At 46.7% G+C, this 23,850-nt stretch overlaps 8 protein-coding genes across 8 annotated transcripts; 4 read left to right on the top strand and 4 right to left on the bottom strand.

The window, feature by feature from the left end:
* Positions 1-96: 96 nt before the first annotated feature.
* On the bottom strand, positions 97-984 carry N7478_009997 (peroxiredoxin; the record flags this gene model as incomplete). Its single annotated transcript, XM_056926211.1, has 3 exons — positions 97-534; positions 600-781; positions 837-984. The coding sequence occupies 3 exons, from the start codon at positions 982-984 to the stop codon at positions 97-99; spliced, it is 768 nt and encodes a 255-aa protein (XP_056775581.1).
* A 529-nt stretch (positions 985-1,513) lies between these two features.
* Positions 1,514-2,200, bottom strand: N7478_009996 (uncharacterized protein; the record flags this gene model as incomplete). Its single annotated transcript, XM_056926210.1, has 2 exons — positions 1,514-2,071; positions 2,126-2,200. The coding sequence occupies 2 exons, from the start codon at positions 2,198-2,200 to the stop codon at positions 1,514-1,516; spliced, it is 633 nt and encodes a 210-aa protein (XP_056775580.1).
* A 1,040-nt stretch (positions 2,201-3,240) lies between these two features.
* On the bottom strand, positions 3,241-4,938 carry N7478_009995 (FMN-dependent alpha-hydroxy acid dehydrogenase family protein; the record flags this gene model as incomplete). The annotated part of the gene is made up of 5 exons (XM_056926209.1): positions 3,241-3,327; positions 3,390-3,463; positions 3,519-4,716; positions 4,795-4,853; positions 4,911-4,938. 5 exons carry the CDS (start codon positions 4,936-4,938, stop codon positions 3,241-3,243), a joined length of 1,446 nt encoding a protein of 481 aa, XP_056775579.1.
* A 2,559-nt stretch (positions 4,939-7,497) lies between these two features.
* On the top strand, positions 7,498-9,278 carry N7478_009994 (Arginine permease CAN1; the record flags this gene model as incomplete). Its single annotated transcript, XM_056926208.1, has 3 exons — positions 7,498-7,678; positions 7,746-8,152; positions 8,211-9,278. The coding sequence occupies 3 exons, from the start codon at positions 7,498-7,500 to the stop codon at positions 9,276-9,278; spliced, it is 1,656 nt and encodes a 551-aa protein (XP_056775578.1).
* Positions 9,279-9,926: 648 nt separating this feature from the next.
* On the top strand, positions 9,927-11,099 carry N7478_009993 (putative LaeA-like methyltransferase; the record flags this gene model as incomplete). The annotated part of the gene is made up of 4 exons (XM_056926207.1): positions 9,927-9,985; positions 10,097-10,207; positions 10,317-10,585; positions 10,675-11,099. The coding sequence occupies 4 exons, from the start codon at positions 9,927-9,929 to the stop codon at positions 11,097-11,099; spliced, it is 864 nt and encodes a 287-aa protein (XP_056775577.1).
* Positions 11,100-11,342: 243 nt separating this feature from the next.
* On the bottom strand, positions 11,343-14,544 carry N7478_009992 (glutamine amidotransferase subunit DUG2; the record flags this gene model as incomplete). The annotated part of the gene is made up of 5 exons (XM_056926206.1): positions 11,343-13,051; positions 13,112-13,298; positions 13,353-14,033; positions 14,094-14,219; positions 14,326-14,544. 5 exons carry the CDS (start codon positions 14,542-14,544, stop codon positions 11,343-11,345), a joined length of 2,922 nt encoding a protein of 973 aa, XP_056775576.1.
* A 2,221-nt stretch (positions 14,545-16,765) lies between these two features.
* N7478_009991 (uncharacterized protein) lies at positions 16,766-18,283 on the top strand (the record flags this gene model as incomplete). The annotated part of the gene is made up of 2 exons (XM_056926205.1): positions 16,766-16,825; positions 16,886-18,283. 2 exons carry the CDS (start codon positions 16,766-16,768, stop codon positions 18,281-18,283), a joined length of 1,458 nt encoding a protein of 485 aa, XP_056775575.1.
* A 3,779-nt stretch (positions 18,284-22,062) lies between these two features.
* Positions 22,063-23,654, top strand: N7478_009990 (putative salicylate hydroxylase; the record flags this gene model as incomplete). The annotated part of the gene is made up of 5 exons (XM_056926204.1): positions 22,063-22,117; positions 22,236-22,312; positions 22,378-22,435; positions 22,497-23,235; positions 23,285-23,654. 5 exons carry the CDS (start codon positions 22,063-22,065, stop codon positions 23,652-23,654), a joined length of 1,299 nt encoding a protein of 432 aa, XP_056775574.1.
* Between the last annotated feature and the right edge of the window lie 196 nt (positions 23,655-23,850).

Here is a 23,850-nt window from a genome sequence, read left to right as displayed (position 1 = left end):
CCATACTTTGTACTCCGTACAGAGATTATTCAACGCGTATTGAATTCGTCTGATTCACATGAACTATTGGATTCCGGTATTCTCTCTGTTCTTTTTTTAGATCTTGGTATAGCGCAGATAAGGCTTCACCTCCCGAACTTCTCCAAACTTCTTCTTCGCGTCAGGGGTCGACACAGAGGGTGGAACAATCACGTCATCGCCCACTTGCCAGTCGATGGGAGTGGTGACCCCTTTCTTGTCCGCCGTTTGGAGAGAGTCAATCACACGTAGAACCTCGGCGGAGTTGCGACCGGTCGAAGCAGGATACATCATGGTCAGTCGAATCTTCTTGGTGGGATCGATGATGAACACAGAGCGGATGGTGTATGCGATACCCTTCTGATTAATGTTGTCCAGATCTTGCTGGTCAATCATGTCATAGAGAAAAGCCACTTTGCGATCGGCATCAGCAATGATTGGGAATTGCACATCAGTCGAGGCAACCTCGTTGATATCCTTGACCCACTCGCCGTGAGAGCTAATATCATTAGCGCTCTACCAGATGCAATATGTTAGCTTCATGAAGATGCATGTATATCGCTTTCTTCTGGAAAGCTCACCAGACCAATCATTTTCACACCACGCTTGTCGAATTCATTCTTCAGCTTTGAGAATGCACCTAGTTCGGTTGTGCAGACGGGGGTGAAGTCGGCAGGGTGAGAGAACAGGATGGTCCAGCTCTTGCCAATGAAGTCATGGAAATCAATTTCGCCCTTAGTAGTCAATGCCTTGAAGTTGGGGGCTGATATAAAGTGTTAGCGAATTATGTCGTCTATCGTTCGTATCAAGTTGCTTACCGGTAGATCCAAGGCGCAAGCGCGGCTGTTCCGAAGCACTTGCTGCAAAGAAACGACGAAATACCGGCTGAGGTCGAGGAAGCAGACCAGTCCGAGGAGCAGCTCTGAAAGCACGGAAGATTGTCTGCGAGGCGGTCGTGGAAGCCATTGTGGAATAAGGTGTTTGGATTATCTGAGAAGCTCAACAATGCTTCCAGCTGGGAGCGGGTTGTTTCTCCAGCTTCAATGGTTGACATCATCGCAGGGATTACCTCATCAGCAACGCAATGACAATATAAAGTGTTAGCGAATTTCACATCTGGAAATCCATACTATGAAGATTATTGCCAAAAGGTGAGAGAAATCTATGCTCTTCACCTCGAAAATATATTCTTTTTTCTTTTTTGCCCTACATGACCGTGTCGCATTTGAACTTCCCACATATAGTCAATGATAATCAATCAGACGTCAGAAAAGTTAGACTAGATTGGAGTCAACTAGATGCACAGAGATGTTCATCAAGAAGGAATATTTGCATTAAGTTAATTGTCCTATTACATATCAATTTTCGCATAACAGGGAACATTACATCAACCTTCATCAAACATAAGAAATATCACTACCAACATCATCATCCAGTCTGGTACATACAACGCTGATCTCCATCACAGACATTCAATGGACACCAAATTCAAAGCTTACAGAGCGAACAAGACAGCAGCCATAGCAGCTCCACCCAGAACACTTCCAGCAGTGGCCACAGGGGCCGCGTTTCTGGTCGAATCACCCAACCGGTCCGATGAGGTAGGGTCCATGTTCGAATCGTCCGAGTCATCCGAGTCGTCTGAGTTGTCTGAGTCGTCCGAGTTGCTCGAGGCAGTAGAGGTCGGGCTAGCTTCATTGGTAGCAGGTCCATTGGTGGTGCTGGTAGAACTGTCTCCAGATGACGCGGCTGAGGAAACGATGTTCGAGTAATCGCTCGCGCTGAAGGGAACACGGGTGATACAGCTGGGCTCGTTACTCCAGGTAACAGAGGGACCTCCATCATCAGTGCCGCTGCAGAAGGGGAAACAGTCGGAGAATTGTGGTCTGTCCTTCCAGTTGTAGTCGTGATAGTTCATTACACAACAGTAAGGCTCGTTATCTTCCTCAACGCTGAGGGATCCGTGGCAGCATCGGCCCTGGCCATTATAGTTGACTGGGGTCCAGTAGTTAGGACAATTTGTAATCAGACGCTTGCCTAAGAGATTTCCACCCTTATATTGTGTTAGTTGCTCGAACCATTGAGAAGATGTGCAGGTAGCCCTTACAAGATTGAAGTTGGCATTCGCAGCCACGGCAAAGGACATGACTGCCGGGATAATAATACTCTGTAGTGAAGGCATTGTGCAGGGAGTTGAACGTCTAATGGATGGATAACAAGGTCGAAGATCGCGATTTGGGATTGTTTGAGTTTGAATTCTTCGGGGTTGATCTTCGGGGTTTTATATTTTTATGTCGTTGCCCTGAAATCGGTACTTGGGCTTCATCAAATTTTCAGATGAGATATATCATATCGGTCGGAGTGAGATCTATCTATTCACACCCAGGAAGGGTTACATCCAAGCGTCGGGATAACCAGAAAGTTGAAAATATCGCATGGGATGAAGTATAACCCCCTTACCGGGGCCATATGGCATCAAAGTCACAATGCCCAAACGAAAATCTGGCGAATGTACGCACACTTGCTATGCATGTTAACATATTTCCACAAGCAAATAAAGAGCAATCTTGAATTTTGATAGCAAACATCTTTAAACTTGTCGATCATTTCTGAATTGGATATGCAAGGAGTTGGGTTTATTTGTTTTTCCCGCGAGGGCGCTCCAGAAATACCCGACAACGCCGCAGGGAGAGATTTGTCCTTGGTCCTTGCCTTATACAAGCCTAACGACTAATGACGTATTATTATTGACCGGCGACTCTTATTTCTGCAGGTACGTAGACAAGATTTTTCAATTGCCCACTTAACTTTCCGCTGCCGCCATCAAGGCTTGAGGGTTCTCGCTTGACTACTACTCAATTGACATCGTCTATTAGTCTAATAGTCAAAAAATGAAAAATGAAAAATGAAAACAAAAACCGAGGATAGGTAGGTCCAAGTCATTACCCAGAGCGCAGGGGAAATGTATATTCGAGGTTAAGAGAAGTCTTTGTACCTTCACGTCGGGAGTGTTTGTCTTGTCGCTACAGAAGGTCAATTACAATTTTCTACTCAGAGAAGGAGCTGAAGCTGTATAGGGCTCATGTTGTTGTATGTTTGAATTTGCATTATCTGCAAATGTAATATATATTGCAAGATTGATTGAATTGCAACGATCATGCTGTTGAACGGAGCGTGAAGTTCCCTGAGAAATCGTATCGACTGCTTCCTAGATAATCATCTCTAAAGTTTCGACAAGTGGGCCGCCCTGCAAGCTTCCAGGCCAGAAGGCCCATGGAATATTTGTTGTTCCAGTGCTCGGGTATTGATCTGAAAAAATAGGTTAGCATGACCCCATGGACTACATAAGCCGTGGTTAAAGCAAAACTTACATGCTGCATTCCAAGTTGATCGACGTTTTGGACACCAAGGAGTCGCATACAAGTTTTGGTCTCATCAGCCAAGACTAATGAAGCTAGTTAGTGATTCACATCGGCAAATTTATTATATCTTTCACTCACTTTGTAAAACCCTCTTAACACCAGGCACACCACCTGCAGATAGCCCGAACAAAGGCGGTCTTCCGATACCAACACCCTTTGCACCCAAACAGATAGCCTTGACGACGTCTGTTCCTCGTCTGATTCCACCATCGACCCACACCTCAATCTTATCAAAGACTTCGGGGCAATATTTTCTGATCTCAAGTAGTGTATGCACGACCGGTGGGGATGTATCAAGAGACCTTCCACCATGATTTGACAAAATGACTGCCTTCACTTGAGGCGTGTACAATGAAGCGATGTATGCATCTTCATGAGTCTGGATTCCCTTTAGAATCACGGGCAGACTAGTATGTTTTGCTAGCCAGGCAAGCGTCTCTTTCCAAGTAAGTGTAGGATCAAGTCCAAAGAATCCCTGTTCATCGGATTGTGGAGTAGTTGCCCCGTAATTCTCATCTGTGAGTCCCTGGATCACATTACCCCCACGCTGGTCATCTTCTCTTTTGCCCATCACGGGGGTATCCAGTGTCAGAACAATGAATTTAATCGCACTCAATTTATTGACACGCGCGATCATATTTTCGCTCATGGTTCGATCTTGCTTGACATATATTTGCCAACCAAAGACCTGCTCGGGGGATGCATTCTCGACAATTTGTTCTGGTGTCATTGAAGCACTGTTCGAGATTATTTGTAAAGCACCATAGCTGCGACATGCTTCAGCAATTCCTGCCTCGCCTGTTGGGTGTCCTAGACGGGCCTGTGCTGCTGGGGAAACGTAAATAGGCAACTTGACCTGGTTTTCCAGTAGCTTTGTCTCGAGACTGCATTCTTTACAGTCGATAAAGACTCTAGGACGCAAAAGAATGGAACGGAATGCCTCGGTGTTCCAGCGTTTGGAAATTTTGTCATCGGCGGCAGAGTAATAGTACGCCCAAGCCTTCTTGCTGATCTTCGCTGTTGCAAGTTGTTCAATTTCGTCCATGTTGAGAAGCGCTTCGACTGGAGGAAGATCACCAGGAGTCGGTGAATATGATTCAGGTGCTGCTTTTGGTAGAGTTGCAGGATCAATATCACCAAGAAGTGCTTCGGACTTGAGGCTCTCTTCCAAAGTGCCAGGTGGGTGCACTGGATCAAATTCTTCTGTCGCATCCTTGCCTGCTAGCCTGAGGATGACATTTGCACCTCCAGGGTGACTAGAAACAAAGTCGGTCACCTAATCACGATATTTTATAGTAAGTTTTTTTGGTGAACGATGTTCGCATTTTCGGTGACCTCTGGACACTCTACTTACATCGTAGACCTTGCCATAGAGTACAATCCAACAACTTTTGTTATTGTTGTGCTGGGCCACTGAAACTGAGTCAGCCAGCTGTTTTTGATCTCATTCACGAATTTGAACTTGTGTACCTTCCGTAGCATCGAATACTTTCCCCATTTTGCGCGGGTGGTGCGATTGCGGGCAAGGGAAAGACTGGGCTTCACAGGCAGAGATGTTCTCAGCTTCAACTTAAATACCCAAGCATCAGCCCCTTGTTGACCGGCAAAGAAGAAGAAAAGTGGGGGTGAACCCCATGTTACGGAGGGGGCGGGTCTTCGGCCTCTCTCTGTCCGGCCGATATTCCGTTTTGTCTATTTTATTCCAGGTGAGTGTATTCCGATAGTTAATCTTATTATGCGAAAGGCATTTGCATGCTATTGGCCTTGTATGAGTTCCCAATTACCATCATTTTCAAGTAATTCTCCAGCTAGATCATGACATCCATCTATAATGGAATATGGTATCATGAGGCTATCGGAATTATCCCGAAGTTATTCGTAGGGGGATTCGTGATCGTAATTTCAAGGTCTTTAATTGGTCAGTTTTGCTTAACTTCATAAGTCGGCGGAAGCCAGATGTCTAGTCCCAAGTGGTCCCCGTTATCAACATCCATCAAGATATTCTCGGTCAGTATTATCGAATGGATGTCCTCATAGCATAAATACATTTCATATCAATACTTGATGTTCGTAACACGTTCCTGCAGGACCATTGTCTTCTCCACTGATTCAAGTAACAAATACTACATACCTGCCCCTTAATCTGGCGGAATAATAGCCACATATTGTGCAATGGCATTATGCCAGCTGTATCCACCACTATTTTTTGATAAGGATTTACTCTCGTTGGAAGCTCGTCCCAACCGCTAGCCTAGGTATCAGTTACGGCCGCAAATATTTCCGGTGGCGCTAAATAACCCTTCCCATAGGTAGATTCGTGCTGATAGATGCAGATATCTTCGGCCACAATTGCCAACCTTATCAAGCATCTTTCACACCTGATATGGGATTGCAGTAACTCTGATCCTCCGTACCTATATAGTCGCGGCTTCCCCGCGTTCTGTTTATTTAAAAACTTGACACCTCGGCCGCCTTTTCCCATGGCGCCTTCAAGTTCCCACTTTGTACAACTTGATCACCCACACTCCCATTGACTTACCACCATGACTTGGTCCACAGCCCGTGTGATAAAATTCAGCTCCCCATATTAACCCGAGATGAATGGCCCCTATTCAGGTGCTTTAAAGTGTCAATGTTCCTATCCAGCTCTCATTCAGCTTGCTGGCGATATCAGCATGCGCGAACTCGGCACGTTTTCAGTTTGATATGAAGCGGTGGGATCCATGATTCACCCAGCCGCCTACGATGTGCTAAATATGAGGCCCGATATTCAATTACCTCCATTTTCTATCACATCGCATTTTAGCCCTATACTGCAGCTGGACACATTGCGTCCAGTAAGACCTGGCCGACAGTCAATCAAGCTTGTTTACAAATATACAGAGAGCAACAGGTGGGGCGAGTTTAATGCGAATGATAAAGAATGAGCCTTATCTTGTACCTTTTTCTCACTCGTTGCAGCTCCACTTTCTGAAATCAGCTCGTCAATTTACGGGCGCCATATCTCGTATTAGGATATTGGATAATCGCATCGTCCAGAATTTTCTTGGATATCACGGTGGCAACTTCCTCGGCTGAGCTAACCGTTCAAATCTCTGTCCAAATAACCAGGGATTTTCTCCCATTCGACTCTGACTGAAATATGAAGTGGTTTGGATACAAGATCGGATTCTTACTAGATCAACATCTATTCGATCTTTGATGATCTCTTGCATTCATGCGAGGATTTTCCGAGGAAAATGGCCCAGCCTTGCTTTGGATTCCAATCAACACCAAAGCCGTTGGGGTTAATACGCCCGATGTGGAACCTGGTGGGCCTTAGCGGAGATGCTCCACGCGGGCTTCTCCGGTGCGTTATCTTTCTCGGTGATGGAGCCAATGTGGGAACATGATGGGGTGATTTTCATCCTTGAAAATGAAACGTTACCATCAAGGTAATGATCATTTTTTAGTTGACTATCCACATCAATTATCCACGAAGTTCAAATGGGTAGGAAAACACGTGCAGTGTCTGCGGGGTAGACGGCGGTTGGACGGAGAGGGCAAGGTTAATCTTGGAACTAACGCAGGAGAGGTTAACTCCCTCCGAGCACTGAAACCTTCCTTCGCGTATTGACGGTTAAAACGCCGAGGTTTGCCTCGCGCTATCTGGACAAACGCTTTTACTCAATTCTTTTTGCCCCTGCTGCTTATCGCTGAGTTTTCAATTTACAAAAGGGCAACGAGGAGGATAGGTAGAGAATCGGAGGAAACAAACTTCTAGCTATTAATGAGCCATCACCACCCGTTGATCACAATTTACAACCATCGTGACATCCTTAGATTGCGACCTGTGAAATGAATTCCCCCTAAAATCTTGCAATCGAAAATCCAAGCGACCAACACCCCAGCACCAATATAGCCCTATCGACTTCGATTAGATTTTTTCTCTCTCGTCTTTCGCGAAACTACAACTAGACAACAGCGCGCTTCTACATTTTTCAACCCCCGGAAAGTCTTTCCTGGAATCTACGTGAAAACCCAGCCTCGGGTCGGCTTCACCTTTGACTCAGAGATAATGGCGTCCTCCCCCAAAGCAACCTCCATCAAGGAGCCATCCTACGAAGATCCCATCGCGCCGAAACATGAAGTCACAGACCACGTTTATGCCCAGGAAGATGGGATTGCTTCAAGCGGACAACAGCTACCCACATTAAAGCGAAAGTTGAAGAGCAGGCATCTACAGATGATTGCGATCGGTGCGTACTATGGCAATCCATCATTAAATTAAATTGTATGCTTGTTCAGTCGCTGACCCCTGTGAAGGTGGTACAATCGGTACAGGTCTTTTTATTTCAAGCGGCGAAGCCCTCGCGAATGCCGGCCCAGTTGGAGCCCTGATTGCCTACATATTCATTGGCACTATTGTCTTTTCGGTCATGACCTCCCTAGGCGAAATCGCTACCTTCCTCCCTATTCCAGGAGCCTTCACGTCATACGCGACCAGATTGATTGATCCCAGTCTTGGCTTTGCGATGGGCTGGATCTACTGGTTCTCGTGGGCTATTACTTTCGGCCTCGAACTGACTGCCACGGGACTGATCGTTCAATACTGGGATAGTTCGATTAATATCGCTATATTTATTGCTATATTCTGGGTAGTGATCTTTATTTTCAATCTACTGCCAGTCAATTTCTATGGAGAGCTTGAATTTTGGCTATCTACCATTAAAGTAAGTCTCCAACCCAAATTTTATTGGAAACTGTTTTGCTAACATTTCTCTTCTATAGGTCGTTACTGTTATAGGTTTCATCATTTTCGGCATTTGCATTGATGCCGGTGCTGGAATACAGGGATACCTTGGCTTCCACAATTGGGTCCATCCAGGTCCCTTTGTCGACTATCTCGTTACTCCGGGGCCGACCGCCAGATTTGTTGGCTTCTGGGCAGTTCTCATTCAGGCGGGATTCTCTTGCCAGGGCACTGAATTAGTTGGCCTCGCAGCTGGCGAAAGTGAAAACCCGCGGGTAACAGTCCCGAAGGCAATCAGAGCGACCTTCGTCCGAATTCTCCTCTTCTACGTCTTCACGGTGTTCTTCATTGGTCTCCTCGTGCCATCTGATAACAAGGAGCTTCTTAATGGCTCGTCGGATGCCTCTGCCTCGCCGTTCGTTATCGCCGCCAAGCTGGCCGGTGTCAAGACGTTACCTAGCATCATCAATGCCGTCCTATTGACTGTGGTTTTATCAGCTGCCAACTCCAATGTCTATTCTGGTAGTCGTATGCTTATCGGCTTAGCGAACGACGGATATGCACCTTCCTTCTTCGCAAAGACTACTAAGGGCGGCGTACCTTACTACGGTGTGGCGCTTACAGCAGCCTTCGGATTGCTTGGGTTCATGAACATCTCAAGCTCCGGAACTGATGTATTCAATTGGCTTTTGAATATCTCTACTGTCGCTGGATTCATTTTGTGGGCCTCGCTGAATGCTTGCCACATTGCCTTCATGCGTGCCCTGAAGGCGCGAAACTTCCCTCGGGACAGTCTTCCATATAAAGCCCCTTTCCAGCCGTTCTTGGCACATTACGGATTATTCATGAACATTCTTATTCTTTTCACACAGGGATTCACGGCGTGGATTCCTTCCTTCAGCGTGGAAAACTTTTTCGTGGCATACGTCAGTCTTATTCTCTTCGCCATCTTGTGGATCGGTCATAAGGTTGTTTACCGTGATCCATTCGTGTCTCCTGGTCAAGCTGATCTTGATACTGGACGTACCGAGATTGAAAATGAGCACTGGGAGGTTCATGTGCCTACAACATGGTACGGCAAGATATGGTACTGGTTGAATGGTTAAGGAATGCGAGTGCCTGTCATGACGCATTTCAACCAGTCAGCTCTTTTGGGCTTGAATCCCTATATTGCACCTGAATTTCAACAAAGTCATGTTTAATGTTTTCCAAACCACATCATGTAGCATATATTTTTACAGCAAATCTTAATCATGTGAATCATCTATCGAATTTGGTTTTCAGGTCCTCTTCACTTACCATTGGTCTATCAGTACCGCGATGTATCTGTATCTTCAAGGTGGTTCCACAGTTCCTGAACGATGAACTCAATTTAACTTTGGGTTACATCCAAACGATGGTATGCATAGTTCTTCCCTGCCTGTGCACCAGTAGATAGATCTTACATAACTCATGACGACATTGGATGCATGACGTGAATTCAATCCAGTCCCCACGTGCACGTCGGGGTCAGGCTAGTAGGTAGGCATTGATGGTAGGATATCAAGAGATAACATTGAGTTAATCACAACATTCTAATAGGGACCGGTGTGAAGTGAGCTCACGGTGAGTAGGGCCGATTGATATAACTGGGTCCTCTTTGAATGTTTCGCGTCGTGGGTCTCTTATCTTCAAGACTTACTCTCATCCTAATCGAGATATAGTTCTCTCTTTATATCCCCTCTCCATCATCATCATCATTCAAAGCAATCAAAATGGAAAGCCCAGCTAAGGACATCTACTTTCTTGGGCGAGATAAAGAAGAAACAGAGCGGTAAGTACTTTTCTTCTTCTTTCCTTGAGTTTCTTGTTCATCGATAGCCTGCTCTCTATGGTGGAACTGGTATTCTCCATGATAACCTGATAACTAATCCTCACATCTTAGTTTGAACAAACAACACCGCTTCTTACTCGCAGTCTCAGATGATCGGTTGATTCACCTAGCAATACCCACAGGTAATATCGCTGCAGTAGCAGATATCGGTACTGGAACTGGGTACGTTGCCTTCCTCTGAAAGCGATATACAAAATCTCAATACAACTCCTACAACAAAAGCTACTCAGTACAGGTTCGAGGATTAGTCATTAGCTAACGTATGCTACAGTATCTGTCTCGAAGAACTCGCCCATATACTCCCAACCACCAAACCCCTCGACCTACATGGCTTCGACATCTCATCCGCTCAGTTTCCCCCCGGAGCCGAGATTATAGTCTCAGGCAAACGACCGATCCCGCTTACCGCGCACGATGCACTGAATAAATACCCCGCCGAACATCAAGGTCGCTATGATTTAGTACATATTCGACTTCTGGTAGCTGGTATCAAAAAAGAAGATTATGCAATCGTGCTGAGGAATGCAAGGGATCTTCTCAGTATGTCGTGCCCCAGACAAAAGAAAAGAGCTCCAAAAAATACACGGAGCCACTGATGAGACATATGCTAATTAACATCCTTATTATAGAACCAAAGGGATACATCCAATGGGAAGAGGTAGATACCTTAGCTTTCTGCACAGACCAAACTCCAGAATACCCGCTTATAACCTATCTGCGTTCTGTGGTCATCAGAGGAATGGAGAAGGTCGGATTCTCTATCTACGCCCCACGGCATGTCTTCGAAGAGGTGTCAAAGGGAGGGTTTAGAGAGTCCCAGATTGTAAGGCTTACTACAGTTGGGAAGGAGCATTTACATGATGAAGCAAGGAAATGGGTCGGTGGTATCATTCGGATACTGGTGAAAAGATCATTGCTTGTTTTGGGAGAGGTCAAGAGTGAAGAGGAAGCTGATGGAGAGGTTGAAAAGCTTGTTCAGCAGTTTGAAGAGCATGCTGTGGAAGCTTTGCCGTTGGTTAATCTGGGGGTTGTTGTTGCGCAGAGAGATGAGTAGGACTAGGGTCCTGACGAGGGGGGGCTTTTCCTGGTCTGTGGGTAGTTTGCGTCTTATCATTTAGATAGACTGATTGCATTCTTGGAAATAAAAATTGAATGTTGGGAAAGCACAGAGTTAATGTCTTGATGTTAAGTAGGGAGTTAGAAAAAAGAATAAATTCTTTAAAATTTCTGGGGATAATGCTACCAAATGCATAGTTTACAAAATACCTAAAAATAGCAAAGAAACCCATGCGCCAGTTTATGTTTTGTCAACCAAATGAGCAAAGACGTATCGGAAGATCTCTCTGCTCTTATATAGGTTCTCCACGCGCATGCGCTCATTGTCCAAGTGCGCATTGTCACTAGCTTGTCCACAAGGCAAGTTGGCAGCTGGTGCTGAGAAGACCTTCTCGAGAAAACGAATGGTCGGGATAGACCCACCTTCACGGATGAAAATTGGCTTCACGGTTGCAACGGTGGATGTCTCCGTAGGAGGGATGCTTGAGCTTGGTTCCTCTGGCTCGGAGTCAGATTTAGCTCTAATTGGCAGAGTGGAAGAAATGTCGGGTGTTGAAGCCGTTCGAGTGAGAGTAGATGATGTTGGGACGGTGGCAGATTGCAAAGATCGCTTGCGGGCAGCGGCTTTACCTGCCGATGAGGTGGTTGTTGAAGTGATTACGCGGTCAACGCGTGAAGCTAGACTGTCTGAGGAGTCCTTGCGAGTGAGAACAGGACCGGATGTAGCTGACAGCTTGGTGGCTGAGGGTCCGCGCCCGCTTGAGTGTTGGATGACAGGTGGGTATTGGTGCTTGGATTCTTGTTGGTTTGGAGTCCATGCTGCAGAAATTGCTTCGGAGAGGGTGGCGAAGATTTCGTTATCGGGGTCACCGAGCCATGCGTCTGACTTTCCGGTAATCTCGACGGTAAGATCGTTCTGTGACTCTAGAAGTGCAAATTGTTCCTGTGCGAAGGCAGTGAGGTCTGCGGCGACGTCATCCGCTTGTTGATCTGGGACTATACGAATGGAAACGCTAGCCTTTGCGCGTCCAGCGATGGTAGTGGTTGCATTCTTGCTCCCCGGTACTTCTATCGAGTGGATGGTCAAAGATGGTTCGCGCCAGCGATACATCAGGGATTCAACTAGTGCTTGTCGGTTCTGGATTTCCGGGTGCTGAGGGAGCAGGATATCTGCGATGGCTTCAAATCTCTTCTGCTCGGCGTCTGTGATAGGGCGGACAGTGTCGTGGAAGCCAGGCAGGTTGATGCGACCTTTCCGACCGGCCAAGGTAGAGACCAATAACGACAGATCCTTAACAGGTTCATCAAGTAAAGCACTGCCGTCAATACCACTGTGAAGGTCAGGGTAGTCGCTTGACACAACCAAATTGGCATGCACGACACCGCGAAGACCATATGTCAGACATGGGTTGTAGTCATCCAACCAATAACTGTTGGCTAGTAAAATCCAGTCTACAGGTCCAATCTCGTCCTTATGCTCTCGCACGGTTTGATGAAATCCCTGTGATCCTGATTCCTCTTCGCCCTCAATGATGAACACCACGTTGCAGCGGAGTGACTTTGTTCGCGCAAGATCGGCAGCGGCATATAGGGAGGCGAGAATCGGACCCTTGTTGTCGGAAACACCTCGACCATAGAGGAATCCATTGATGGAAGTAAGTTGGTAGGGGTCCGACTTCCACTTGGGGCGATTTGTGTCAGCTCCCACAACATCATAGTGACCATAGAAGAGAATTGTCTTGTCCACTTTATCCGTTGAAGTAGCGTTGAATCGAGCATAGACAACAGGATTGGTGTCGTCGCCGGTGGTTAAAAGCTTGGTCTTCGCTCCAAGATAGTTGCAGTGACGACGGAGGAAAGCGGCGCCTTGGTTGCATTCACCCTTGAACTTCGGGCTTGAAGAGATTGTTTTGAATGAAACAAACTTGGCAAGGCTGTTCACCATTTCATCTACATAGTGTTAGAATTGCGACTGTCATGGATAATAGTTGTAGGGCCTTGGGAATATACCGTTGCTGATAGGAGGCAGCTCCTCCTGAGTCAAAAAGAACTCTGTCAAGTCCCAAATACCAACCGAGTTGTCATTGCCACCAGTAGCGTAGATTTGTCGATCTTTGACTCGGCCAGCCGCAGATGCAAGCATGGTGCCTTCGTGGGCAACCCATCCACCGACTTCTTCAAAGCGCGAGTTGAATTTCTATGCCAGTTAGCCATTGCGATAAAAAATTAAGAAGGATATAATTCAACATACCTTTACTGTTCCCGTTGCGTCACCGCAGATAGCAACGCCTTGAATCACATGGACTGCCCAGAGATCACCAGTGTGGGACACAATCCGCTTCACGAGTTGCTGAGAGTCTAAGTTCCAAATGTTCAAAGCGCCACCTGCAAGACCACAGTAGAGCAATGAGCCCTCAACAGCAATGGAGAGTACAGAGTCTCCATTCTGTAACTTAGCGATCTGAGTGGGTGTTGCTCCGGGTTCTTGGCCGAGACGCCATAGTTTCACGGCGCCGTCACCAGCACCTGTCAGCAAAGCTTCCTCTGATGGGGCTGACTCAATGAGCCCCTTTACCAAGAGCATGGTATAGACATAACCATGATGAGCAAATAGCTTGTGGTGGTCGCGTTTGAAGGTCAATACCCGACCACCGTCGGGGACCACGTGGGCCCCATCGGATGATCGTGGGGCGAGCGATCCATCCGGACCTCTAGAGTCAAAGAAACGATGAGTTCTCTTCGATGGGTGGGCTGCTGATGTTTGACTCAGGCCCGAGCTCTCTTCCGATAGATCACACCACTGAATGCTAGTGTTTTGTGCACCACAGTAGATGGTTCGGTTACTGGCGGAATATACCACCGTAAAAATATCACCCACATCATGAAAGGGGTAGATCTGATAGAGTCGTTCAAATGTTCTTGTCGACCACACCTATAGCCGGCCGATGAGTGGGGGGTGGCTTTGAGCATTTTACACACATTGGATACTTACATTGATCATAGAGTCGCCACCAGTAGAGAATAGTAGCGTTCCATCATTGGATAAATAGAGTCCCAGAACGCTCTCTTTGTGCGCATGGACTGATAGAACCAATTCATAGGTCTCTAGCGACCAGGCCTGTAGAATATGAGTCAGTTCCCGAACTTCAAAATGATGAACCAGCCAAGCGATCACAACGAAGGACCCTGGGGGAAAATTATTCCAGTAGATCAATGCAACTTACCACAATGTCTCCGCCTTGAAGACCAGCGAAGACGCACTCCTCATCTATAACTAAAGCGAGGACCGAGCGACTAGCCAGCACGCGATGGCCGATCCCGCAATCAGTGGGCGGATGGGCGTTGGTCGCATCATTACCCTGGACCAGCGACCGTACGTCGGATCCCCATGTCTTGGATTGGTCCTCCACTTCGGAGGTACTTCCTGAATCCACTATATCCATGTCGTGGTCTTCAGTCAGCCAACCGTGCTATATTTTTTTTCCTGATTAATTTCAAGGGAGGTTGTGTGGAGGCCAGATCTCCCGCGGTCGGATGATTGGATCCACCCGAGAAACGATTCCCTGGAACTGCAGATTTACTTGACCATCTACAACTGTGTAAATTGATCACCGAGAAGAACCAAAAACGATAGGAAAGAAGAGTAAAAGAAAAACAGAGAGTAATAGACAGAAGGTGACGACAACGAATTATAAAAGGGGCGAAATGAATCATCGGGAGAAATGGCGGTGCGGGAATCCTAAGAAAATCCCCCCTGGGCCAAAACATTGCACCATCGATCAAGTATTCGACTCACCACCCCTTGTATAAGAATAATATTTATGGTTCCAGCAACAGATAGGTCTAAAAAAGGGGTTTGTCATCGTTCTAGTCAGCTGCGAGGTTCCGAAGATGTCATTGCATACGGTCGCAGATAGAGTAATATATCTCCCGCGTGGCTGACCGAATTGAACAAAATAAAGTTGAAGAGAACTTGAACATCATGATAAATCCATAATGTCCAGATAATATTCATTAACGTACCTCGGTTCCCATTGTAGTCGGGCTAACGGAGGCTGTGATCGATAGTCGAGCACGGCCATGGTTTAAATAAAGGAGGGGAATAGTAGAAACAGAATCGAGTCAATTTGGACATCGAGGACCAGAAAGGAAGACATGAACTTGAATGAACAGAACGGAGAATTAGAAGATCGAATTCACACCGAAACTTGAATTGATCGACCACGTCGATATATGCAAGAGACAGAGATAAAGCCTAAAACCGATAGGAAGGAAGACCACAATCTAGATGGGTTTGATTACTAGGGGGAGATGATACATCTAGGAGGCGTTTGGTATCAAGTACAAAGGACCGCCAGTTGAAAGATTCATGAAGATTTCATTCTTGCCGCTTTCGCCATTTTCTGCTTTTCTTTCTCTATTTGCAATTGTAAACTGGGACTTATCTATACCGCTTCCCGGCCATCCTGCAGTTATCCTTCTATTTGGTACTTACTGTACTGCTAAGCAGGCGATGTCGACCGTACCTCAGTCCGTTGGTTATGTATCACAGACATTCTACCATCTCGTACAATTTCATCGCCATCGTCTCCTTTTCAATCCTGGTTCAGCCTTAGCAGCTCGGAGTAATCGGAAACACGTAATTAGACTCTCGAGCCCCGAAAGCCACCTGCACAACCTTGCAATGTACCTACAGATGCAAAATGCAGCTGTGGCCAGACGCACCGCCACAGAGTGTGGCTGCAGTGATACACCAGCCACAGTGGCGGTAACTCTTTTGACTGTGATTTGATTGTGTTTGGAGCAGATGGAGCAGACGGAGCAGTCAGTGACTAACAATTAATATCACACGCTCTTTATCCTCCAATCACAGACAGCAGGTCACCGCCTCTTTGTCGGAATCATATCAGCGTAATCAAAATGTGATTTCCCTTCAGCCGCCGAGACCCATGCAACTGTAGCCTAGCCGATTTTCTCCATGCAAGAGCCACTGGGGAAGGAATTTCCTTCAGACGGATCAATCACGGTCGGACAACAAACCGTCAGTCTCCACCAACGCGGTCTTTGCGCCCAATGCTCGTGTCGCGGGTGTGATGAAGGGGGCTGCCAATCGAAAAAAATAAGGATTCATGTCTGTCTTTTGCCTGCATCACTGGCAACCCAACGTACTATTCTGCCTTATTCTGCCCTATAGATGAACTAGCTGCAGCTACTCGGCACTCCCTACCGTACTCCGCTGCTACTCTGCCCAATATGCGCGCTGATGCCATAACCCCAGCCTCCCCTGTTTTCCTGCTTCACCTCTCTACCCTGTCATAAAGTAACATGACCCTGGAAATTCAATCGGGTTTGACCGTCGATCTCTCTCTTTCACGTTCGGGTTCTAAAAAAGGATCAGCTTAATCATCTTGGGCATTTCCATATGGCCTAAAAACAAGAAACCCAATTTCCCCCCCCTCCATTATATGACTCGATTATATACTTCGTTCTCGGGTTCTTTTTCTCATTTTATTACTTTTGATATCTTGTTAGGAATCAATCGGGTAGGATTGCTAGCGCTTGACCTACACCGCTTCTTTTTCCCACTGTTGATCCGCCAACAAATAAAGAAAACCCTCGAATGAGGTGACCTACCACGGCCGTTGTCGTCGACTATCATTCCCGATGGCGCCGCTCGGCCAGACGATCGCTGTGATTGACAAGTCCGGCAAGGTTGTTAGCACGGTAAACTAGCCCAAATTCAAATGAGCGAATACATAGTTATCCTGACACCACTTGCCGCAGAGTAAACAACTTTTCGGAGTCTTCAGTCATGCCAAAGCTGCATATCGTGAGCGCAAGGCCCATTTTGATTCAGAACGCAGTGCCAAGGTTGCAGAGCAGCAGGCCCTCCAGGCTCTTGCCACTTACCAGATTGACGATGCACCATCGGTAGCACCATCCCGGCGAAGTCGTGCCTCGAGGTCACGACATCATTCTAGCCATCATCGCTCCCGTTCTCGATATGAGCAGGACTTACATTCGGGCGTTGAGCGACCGAAGTCACTTTATGATCCACCATCCGATCTTCCTCGCCGACATACTCACCATGACCTTGTTGTTCGTGAGGCCGCTCCACGACCACAAACTGCTCGCTCCAAATCAGATGCACACATCGACATGGATTTAGCATACGGGGAAGCTCATCCGGTCGCTCTAGCAAAATACAGTCCTCCTCCGCCTCAGATAGAAAATGTTACGGATCAAAAACAGCTGGACGGTCTGGTTGACCGTGCACAATGGCTTCTACAAGAGGCACACTGTGTTCAACATAGTGCAACCGCTACAATCGCCCATCTACAAAAAAACCCCGACGCCATGGCCGCTGTCGCTCTCACCCTTGCAGAGATCAGCAACATCGCCACCAAAATGGCCCCCACAGCTTTAACTGCGCTCAAAGCGGCTGCCCCCGCAGTTTGGGCACTACTTGCGAGCCCCCAATTCCTCATCGCCGCCGGAGTCGGGCTGGGAGCGACAGTTGTCATGTTTGGTGGATACAAGATTATCAAAAGGATTCAGGCAGGCGTCACTGGCAACACCAACGAGGCGGAGGATGTTGAAATCCAAGAGCCGGCCGAAGAAGAAGAAATGGAGGACATGATGGAATTGAATGTGCAATCTCTTAGTCGGGTTGAAATGTGGAGACGCGGCGTGGCTGATGTCGAAGCTGACAGCTTGGGCACATCTGTCGATGGAGAATTCATTACCCCTCGCGCTGCTGCGTTGTCTGGGATCGATGTGACTACCGCTCGAATGGAAAGAGATCCTCGGTTCAAATTCAGTGATGATGGTTCGGTCGCTACATCTCGTCGCTCTCGTCGCTCCCGCACATCTAGACCTCGAACAAATGCGCCCTCGGGCCACTCAAAACGTGAATCAAAGTCACAGGCCCCTCCCAGGAGCTCAGCTAGCTTCTTCTCCAGGGCCCCGAAGGAACAAGTAAGGTCTTCAAGTAGGGCACCCAGTCGAGCACCTTCTCGAGCACCTAGTCAAGCTCCAAGCAGATCATCAAGCAGATCGCGAAGTAAAGCGCCGAGCAGAGCGCCTTCAAAGGCGAACTCCCACATATCAGAAAGGGAGAGACGCCCGAAAGAGAAGAAAAAGAAGGGCCCCAGCCGCTTACGTCTCATGTTTACTCCTTGATAGCATACAGATATTTCCCCAGGACTAGGATTTCTTCAACCCACCTCCCCTCACATTCACATACGACAGATGGTCTCGACGACCTTTACATTATTGTACACAGTTGCCCCTTCATACTCCTACTTGACCATCATAACGACCTCTTTCTGCACTAGCTCTACTTCTGAACATACGTCCCGCCGGACTGATCATCGGTCTGATGTGAGCCTGTTTATTTTTATTTTTATTGTCATTTGTGTTGGATATGTGGCATGCGCATCCATGGCGTTCTGGATTCTTACTTTTCATTTATTACATTCTTATGGTGTTTGGCGGTTTGATTCAATTATATATACGCCAAAGATAAAACAAAAGATAATTCAATTCTTTGATATTAATCGTCTGAATTCATGTGTAGCTTTTCAAATGAACACCAACGATATCTATTCTTCATGTCGCATCCATCCCTTGCGGTCTCCCCAATCAAAAATTTATGACACGAACTTCTGTGCCGGAACACGCGCAACAAAAGTCCCATCTAGCTTCAAGCTCTACTGCTCTAAGAACGATCCTTCACCCGCCAGTAGCAAATGAAACAGAGCACAGGTAGGTTCCATTTAGCCCATATCTAGTATACCCGTCCTACTTCGCGCGTTATATCATGCAAGGTGATGCCTACGTACTAATTCACGAACATACGTCCCTAACATCAAACTGTTTCCCATTCCTTCGTATTCTAGGCTATGAAAGACATCAAGTTTTGAGAGCAATTTACATGTTCTGAGCAACTCTATCTTCTTGACTGTCTCGCTTTGAGTCGATCCGGAAGGCTATTCATTCTCACAATGCTCTAAATCTTCTGATAGTTGATGGTTTATTGCTCGAGGTGCACATAGACTTGATCAATTTGTCCGGGAAGACAACTCACTTGTATACTCGTCCGTTGTTACACACTTTAAGTAAGCAGAAAGATATGCTCCTAAGTTGAAAGTATTCAGGGAGTCTCCGATGTCGATACAATGGCTTCGTAGTCAGGATCGGGTAATAAATGCACAGATGATTCTGTGAAACCCTTCCACCTGTACCTGGAACTTACAGTAAGGTCTGGTTATATGAGCGAGTCAACTCTTGCAGGATTCAATAACTGATGATGCCCAATAAGTAGTCTTGAACCAAGGGAAGAAGTAATAAGTATCCTAGAAACTAGTTGAAATCAATTGTGCAGAGAGGACATTAGACCAAGTACCGAAGCACTGCAACAAAACTGAAATCAAGTCAAGTCAAGTCAATTCTTTCGAGTACGATCTCCACAGAAATAAGGCCACGTCTTTTCCTGCTCAATGTTTGCACCGTCGGATCTTGATGAATTCTCTAAAAGATTCAATGTCTCTTGATGCTAGTGGAACCACACCGGAGTTAAAAGGTCCAGGATGAGCCGAACATGCCGCCCGTCTGTGGATGTATCCACGAAGGAAGCTTTGCAGTGGAGAACGGGATATACACGGAAGGGTCAAGCCTGCCAGCGCTAATCAAAGATGATCATGATAAAGTATAGAGCTAAGCTCCGCCTTTTATCCTTTGAGCGGTTAGTTGTGGGTTTAGATCTACTGATAATATTGATCCGAAACAAGGTTTGCTTAGTCCCGCTGAGAACATTTTCAAAGGAATGGGTGGGCCTTTCATCGTCGTGAACACGAGAGTCCTGACAGATAATTTAATCACAATCTTCAATCGTTGCACTGCAATTAAATTCATTTTTCGAATGAGACTGTGGAGACGATGTGGTCTTTGCATCCATGGAACTGTTGAGTGTGGTAGATGAGTTCAGCGGCATTTGGAATACATCGCTGCGCACCTGGTTCTTATATTCACAACGTTCAGAATGAGCACAAGGCGCAGCACTGGCGTGGGTTTGGTCATCAATCTAACAGATTTTCAAGTTTCGGCCACGTCTATGCCAGCTTGGAATGTCTCGGTGAACTGATATGATCGTCAGGGATTATCCCGTGTGACTCCGCGTCAATGTCAAGAGGTCAATTCAACCCAGATGACGAACCACTTCTAACATCTCGGAGATTTATGACACCGTTGAGAGCGAAGATCAAAAGTCGCTATCATCTTAAGGCCAAGTACAATATGACGATTGGTCACAAGGTTGGATGAGTCGATATCACAGCACCCTGCAGAAACGGACATGGATCCTCTTCGGAAATGATTTGCTGGCGGCGATCGCGCGAAAGACTTACTTGGATGATTGCTTCTGCCTTTGAATATTAATATGGTAGAAGAAAGAACTAAAAACAAGTATATAGTCAAATACAGTATACTCCGGCAATAGATGCGTTCTATCTCAGCCGAATGGTCATGTCCATAGGTAGGAGGATCACTCCTTCATGTGGGGGGATAATGCGATGTGGAGTCTAGGCCGTGCTGGGCGATGGGCAGTGCATCGAGTCACTCTGCTATAGTTCCTTTAAATGGAAGCTTTTCATGTACGGGTGAGGTCTGTGCTTAACGGATTCAAGTATTTGGAAGCAGTTACTTGGCAAGCAAGGATTAAAAGATAAAGATATGTGAAAAAGTAGGAACAAAGGGATGCATAGAATTCCCAAATAGAACATTTGAATTTGTCAATGCTAGATACTACCAGTATACTTACTAGATGATTGATTTTTTGCCATAGGCAAGCTTAAGTAGAATCTGCATACTAGTCTATAAATTTCTAAATTCAACATACACGCGTACTAAAGTCAATTCGAAGGCTCCAGATTTGAAACAACCCCAGATCCTGTACAACGTTTAATCGGCAGTAATTGACACAAGAATTTGCCGTGAAATTTAATTGAGATCAGACATGCATGTCACAAGATCAACGTTGACCGAAGCTACCGCACTGACCGCGGTAGGGCGTGGGTCTGCAAGCACCGACATGAAGACGCAAAACCTATGACCCATTGGAGTGTGCACATTGCGGAGACCAGCTTACAATAATTGCTGTAGTTGGCGATGTTTCGGCAGATAAAAGTTGGAAGAAAAGCCGGGTAGCTTGTTCTATTCTCCAGAAAAAAAAGTGAAACGACCAATCGATGTGGAGCCCGCGCTCCGATCGCTCTATTGCCGAGCTAGATATCCATTTCGGATTTGAGAGTGCACGCCACGAAATGAAGAAAAATGGAATAGAGATGAATACGAGGACTTCTTGTTCACACAATGAAGCTGTTAGGCTATGAGAAGTAGGGATCAAGGGCAGATTATCCTATGAAAAATGTGTTGCGTAGTCTTGGACGATGTCGGAATAACCCCGGCTGGCTCGCATTTTATTCGCGTGGCCCGTTTAGCCCCGCAAACGAGCCGCTAAATTTCATGTCATTTTTGGCCACTGGGACCGAAGCCGAGTAAAATTAGGATGGGAGCAATCATGTAGGTCAGACTACATCGCGTTGCAACTCCTTCCCTGCGTACCCCGGCCTGTGGAGAAGGATAGAGTGGCTCTCGAGTGGCCGATCGACGTAACACGCCCCAAGGGGTAAGATTATCGTTCTTAGACATAAATTCTTAGATTTGGAAGACATCTTATATTTCCGGTAGATAAGGTACCTGTGGCACGGGTGGGACGGCAACCGTTCGGAGAACTGATCTGAGTCGTAATTTTCTGAAAAAGCTGCCCATTTCAAATATCCAGACTGTCTTTAGCAAGCTTCTCATTACTCTGTCCATTTTAACATCTCTTTGCATTTTGCATTTGCATTGCGAATTGAGCGAGATCTTTTGGAAAATTTTCATTATACATTTTGGTCATCATGGCTTTGCCACAGGCAAATGTGCCTTTGGACGTGGTCGTTGTCGGGTATGACTGTTTCCCATTGATGAAAGTATAGACAAGGATTGCTAACGTTGCACAGAGCTGGTATAGTTTACTTGCATTGAAACATGGCCGATGGTCATACCTAATGACGAAACTAACTTTTTCCAGGTATTGGCGGCATGGCAGCAGCCTTGACATTAGGCTTGCGAGGTCACCGTGTCCAAATTCTTGAGGCTGCACCGAAGGTATGCTTGATGGAAGCCTAGAAACTTCTTGGTAGTATCAATTTCCTAACCAATGGTTTCTATAGCTCATGGAGGTTGGTGCTGGTATTCAAGTGTCACCGAATATGCTGCGACTGTTTGACCGTGAGTTCTTCTAGACTTATCTTCTCTGGATAGAGATGGGGTAATTGCTGACGAGCACCAGGGTGGGGCGTTTCTGACTTGATCCATGCCCAGGATGTCGCTTTGGAACATATTCATGTTCGAAGGTGGCAAGATGGCGCCCTTTTGGCTACTATGCCTGTGAACAAGACCTTTGGACAGCAAACAGTCATCCACCGAGCAGATTTGCATAACGCTTTGATTGACAGGGCATTGGCATTGGATAATGTGGGACTGCGAGAGAACTCGATGGTGACTGGGGTTGAGTTCAGTCCTGCATCAGTCACACTAGCTGACGGCACGGTCGTCTGTGGCGATATTATCATTGCTGCTGATGGTATAAAGTCGACTATTCGAGGTCATCTTTTGAACGATTATTCGATGAAGGCTATTCCGACCGGCGATGCAGCATACAGGATATTGCTTCCTCGTGAGGTAATGGAGAAGGATCCCGAACTGAAAGAACTTATTGATGAACCGCAAGCAACGCGATGGCTGGGACCCTCGCGCCACATTATCGCGTACCCCATTCGTAATCACGAGCTGTACAACGTCGTTCTCTTGCACCCAGATCGCCAAGAGGTCGAAGAATCTTGGACCACAAGGGGCTCCAAGCAAGCCATGGTGGACAACTACCAAGGATGGGATCGGAAGGTGAAGAAGCTGATCGACTTAGTGGATGATGACGAGGTCCTCGAATGGAAGTTGTGTTTGCATCGCCCCCTCAAAACTTGGATCCGGGGATCTGTGGCCATGATTGGTGATGCATGTCACCCGATGCTGTACGTCGATTCTGTACTCTCTTGGCCGTACAACGCTAATCAATACTAGACCGTATGTTGCCCAGGGCTCTGCGCAAGCGGTCGAGGACGCTGCGGCATTGGGCGTTCTTTTGTCGAACATCTCCTCCCGTCGTGAAATTCCAACCGCATTGCAGGTCTATGAAAGATCTCGGAAGGAGCGTGCGGAAACTGTCCAGCAGTCCGGATCTGAGAATCGTGTCACATTGCACTTTCCCGACGGGCCTGAGCAGATCGCGCGTGACAAGCAGTTCCGAGCAGCAGCAAGCGGTTCTAACCCCGATAAATGGACTGATCGTGAAACTCAGAAGTTTCTGTGGGGCTGGGACGCCGAAGCGGCTGCTCTGGAGGAGTGGAAAAGTATGTTCTCCCAGTCCTTTGCTGTCGCAGTCAGATGCTAATTCCACGAAGTAGAAGAAGGGAATGATAAGACCAAGGTCAATGCCAGTCTGTAGTGCTCACATCTTAGTACATATGGCATTCGCCAACTATATTTCTGGTCTTCGGAGTAAATATCATGAACCAAAATGTACATACGTCAAAGATTTACTCATTACACTAAGTACATAACAGAAGAAAATATTTTGTACTATTCCC

The sequence above is a fragment of the Penicillium angulare genome (assembly GCF_028827245.1).
Source record: "Penicillium angulare strain IBT 27051 chromosome Unknown utg000007l_segment0_segment0, whole genome shotgun sequence".
In the NCBI taxonomy this organism is placed as follows: domain Eukaryota; kingdom Fungi; phylum Ascomycota; class Eurotiomycetes; order Eurotiales; family Aspergillaceae; genus Penicillium; species Penicillium angulare.
Note: the sequence above shows the minus strand (reverse complement) of the source record. Positions and strands in the feature narration are given on the sequence as shown.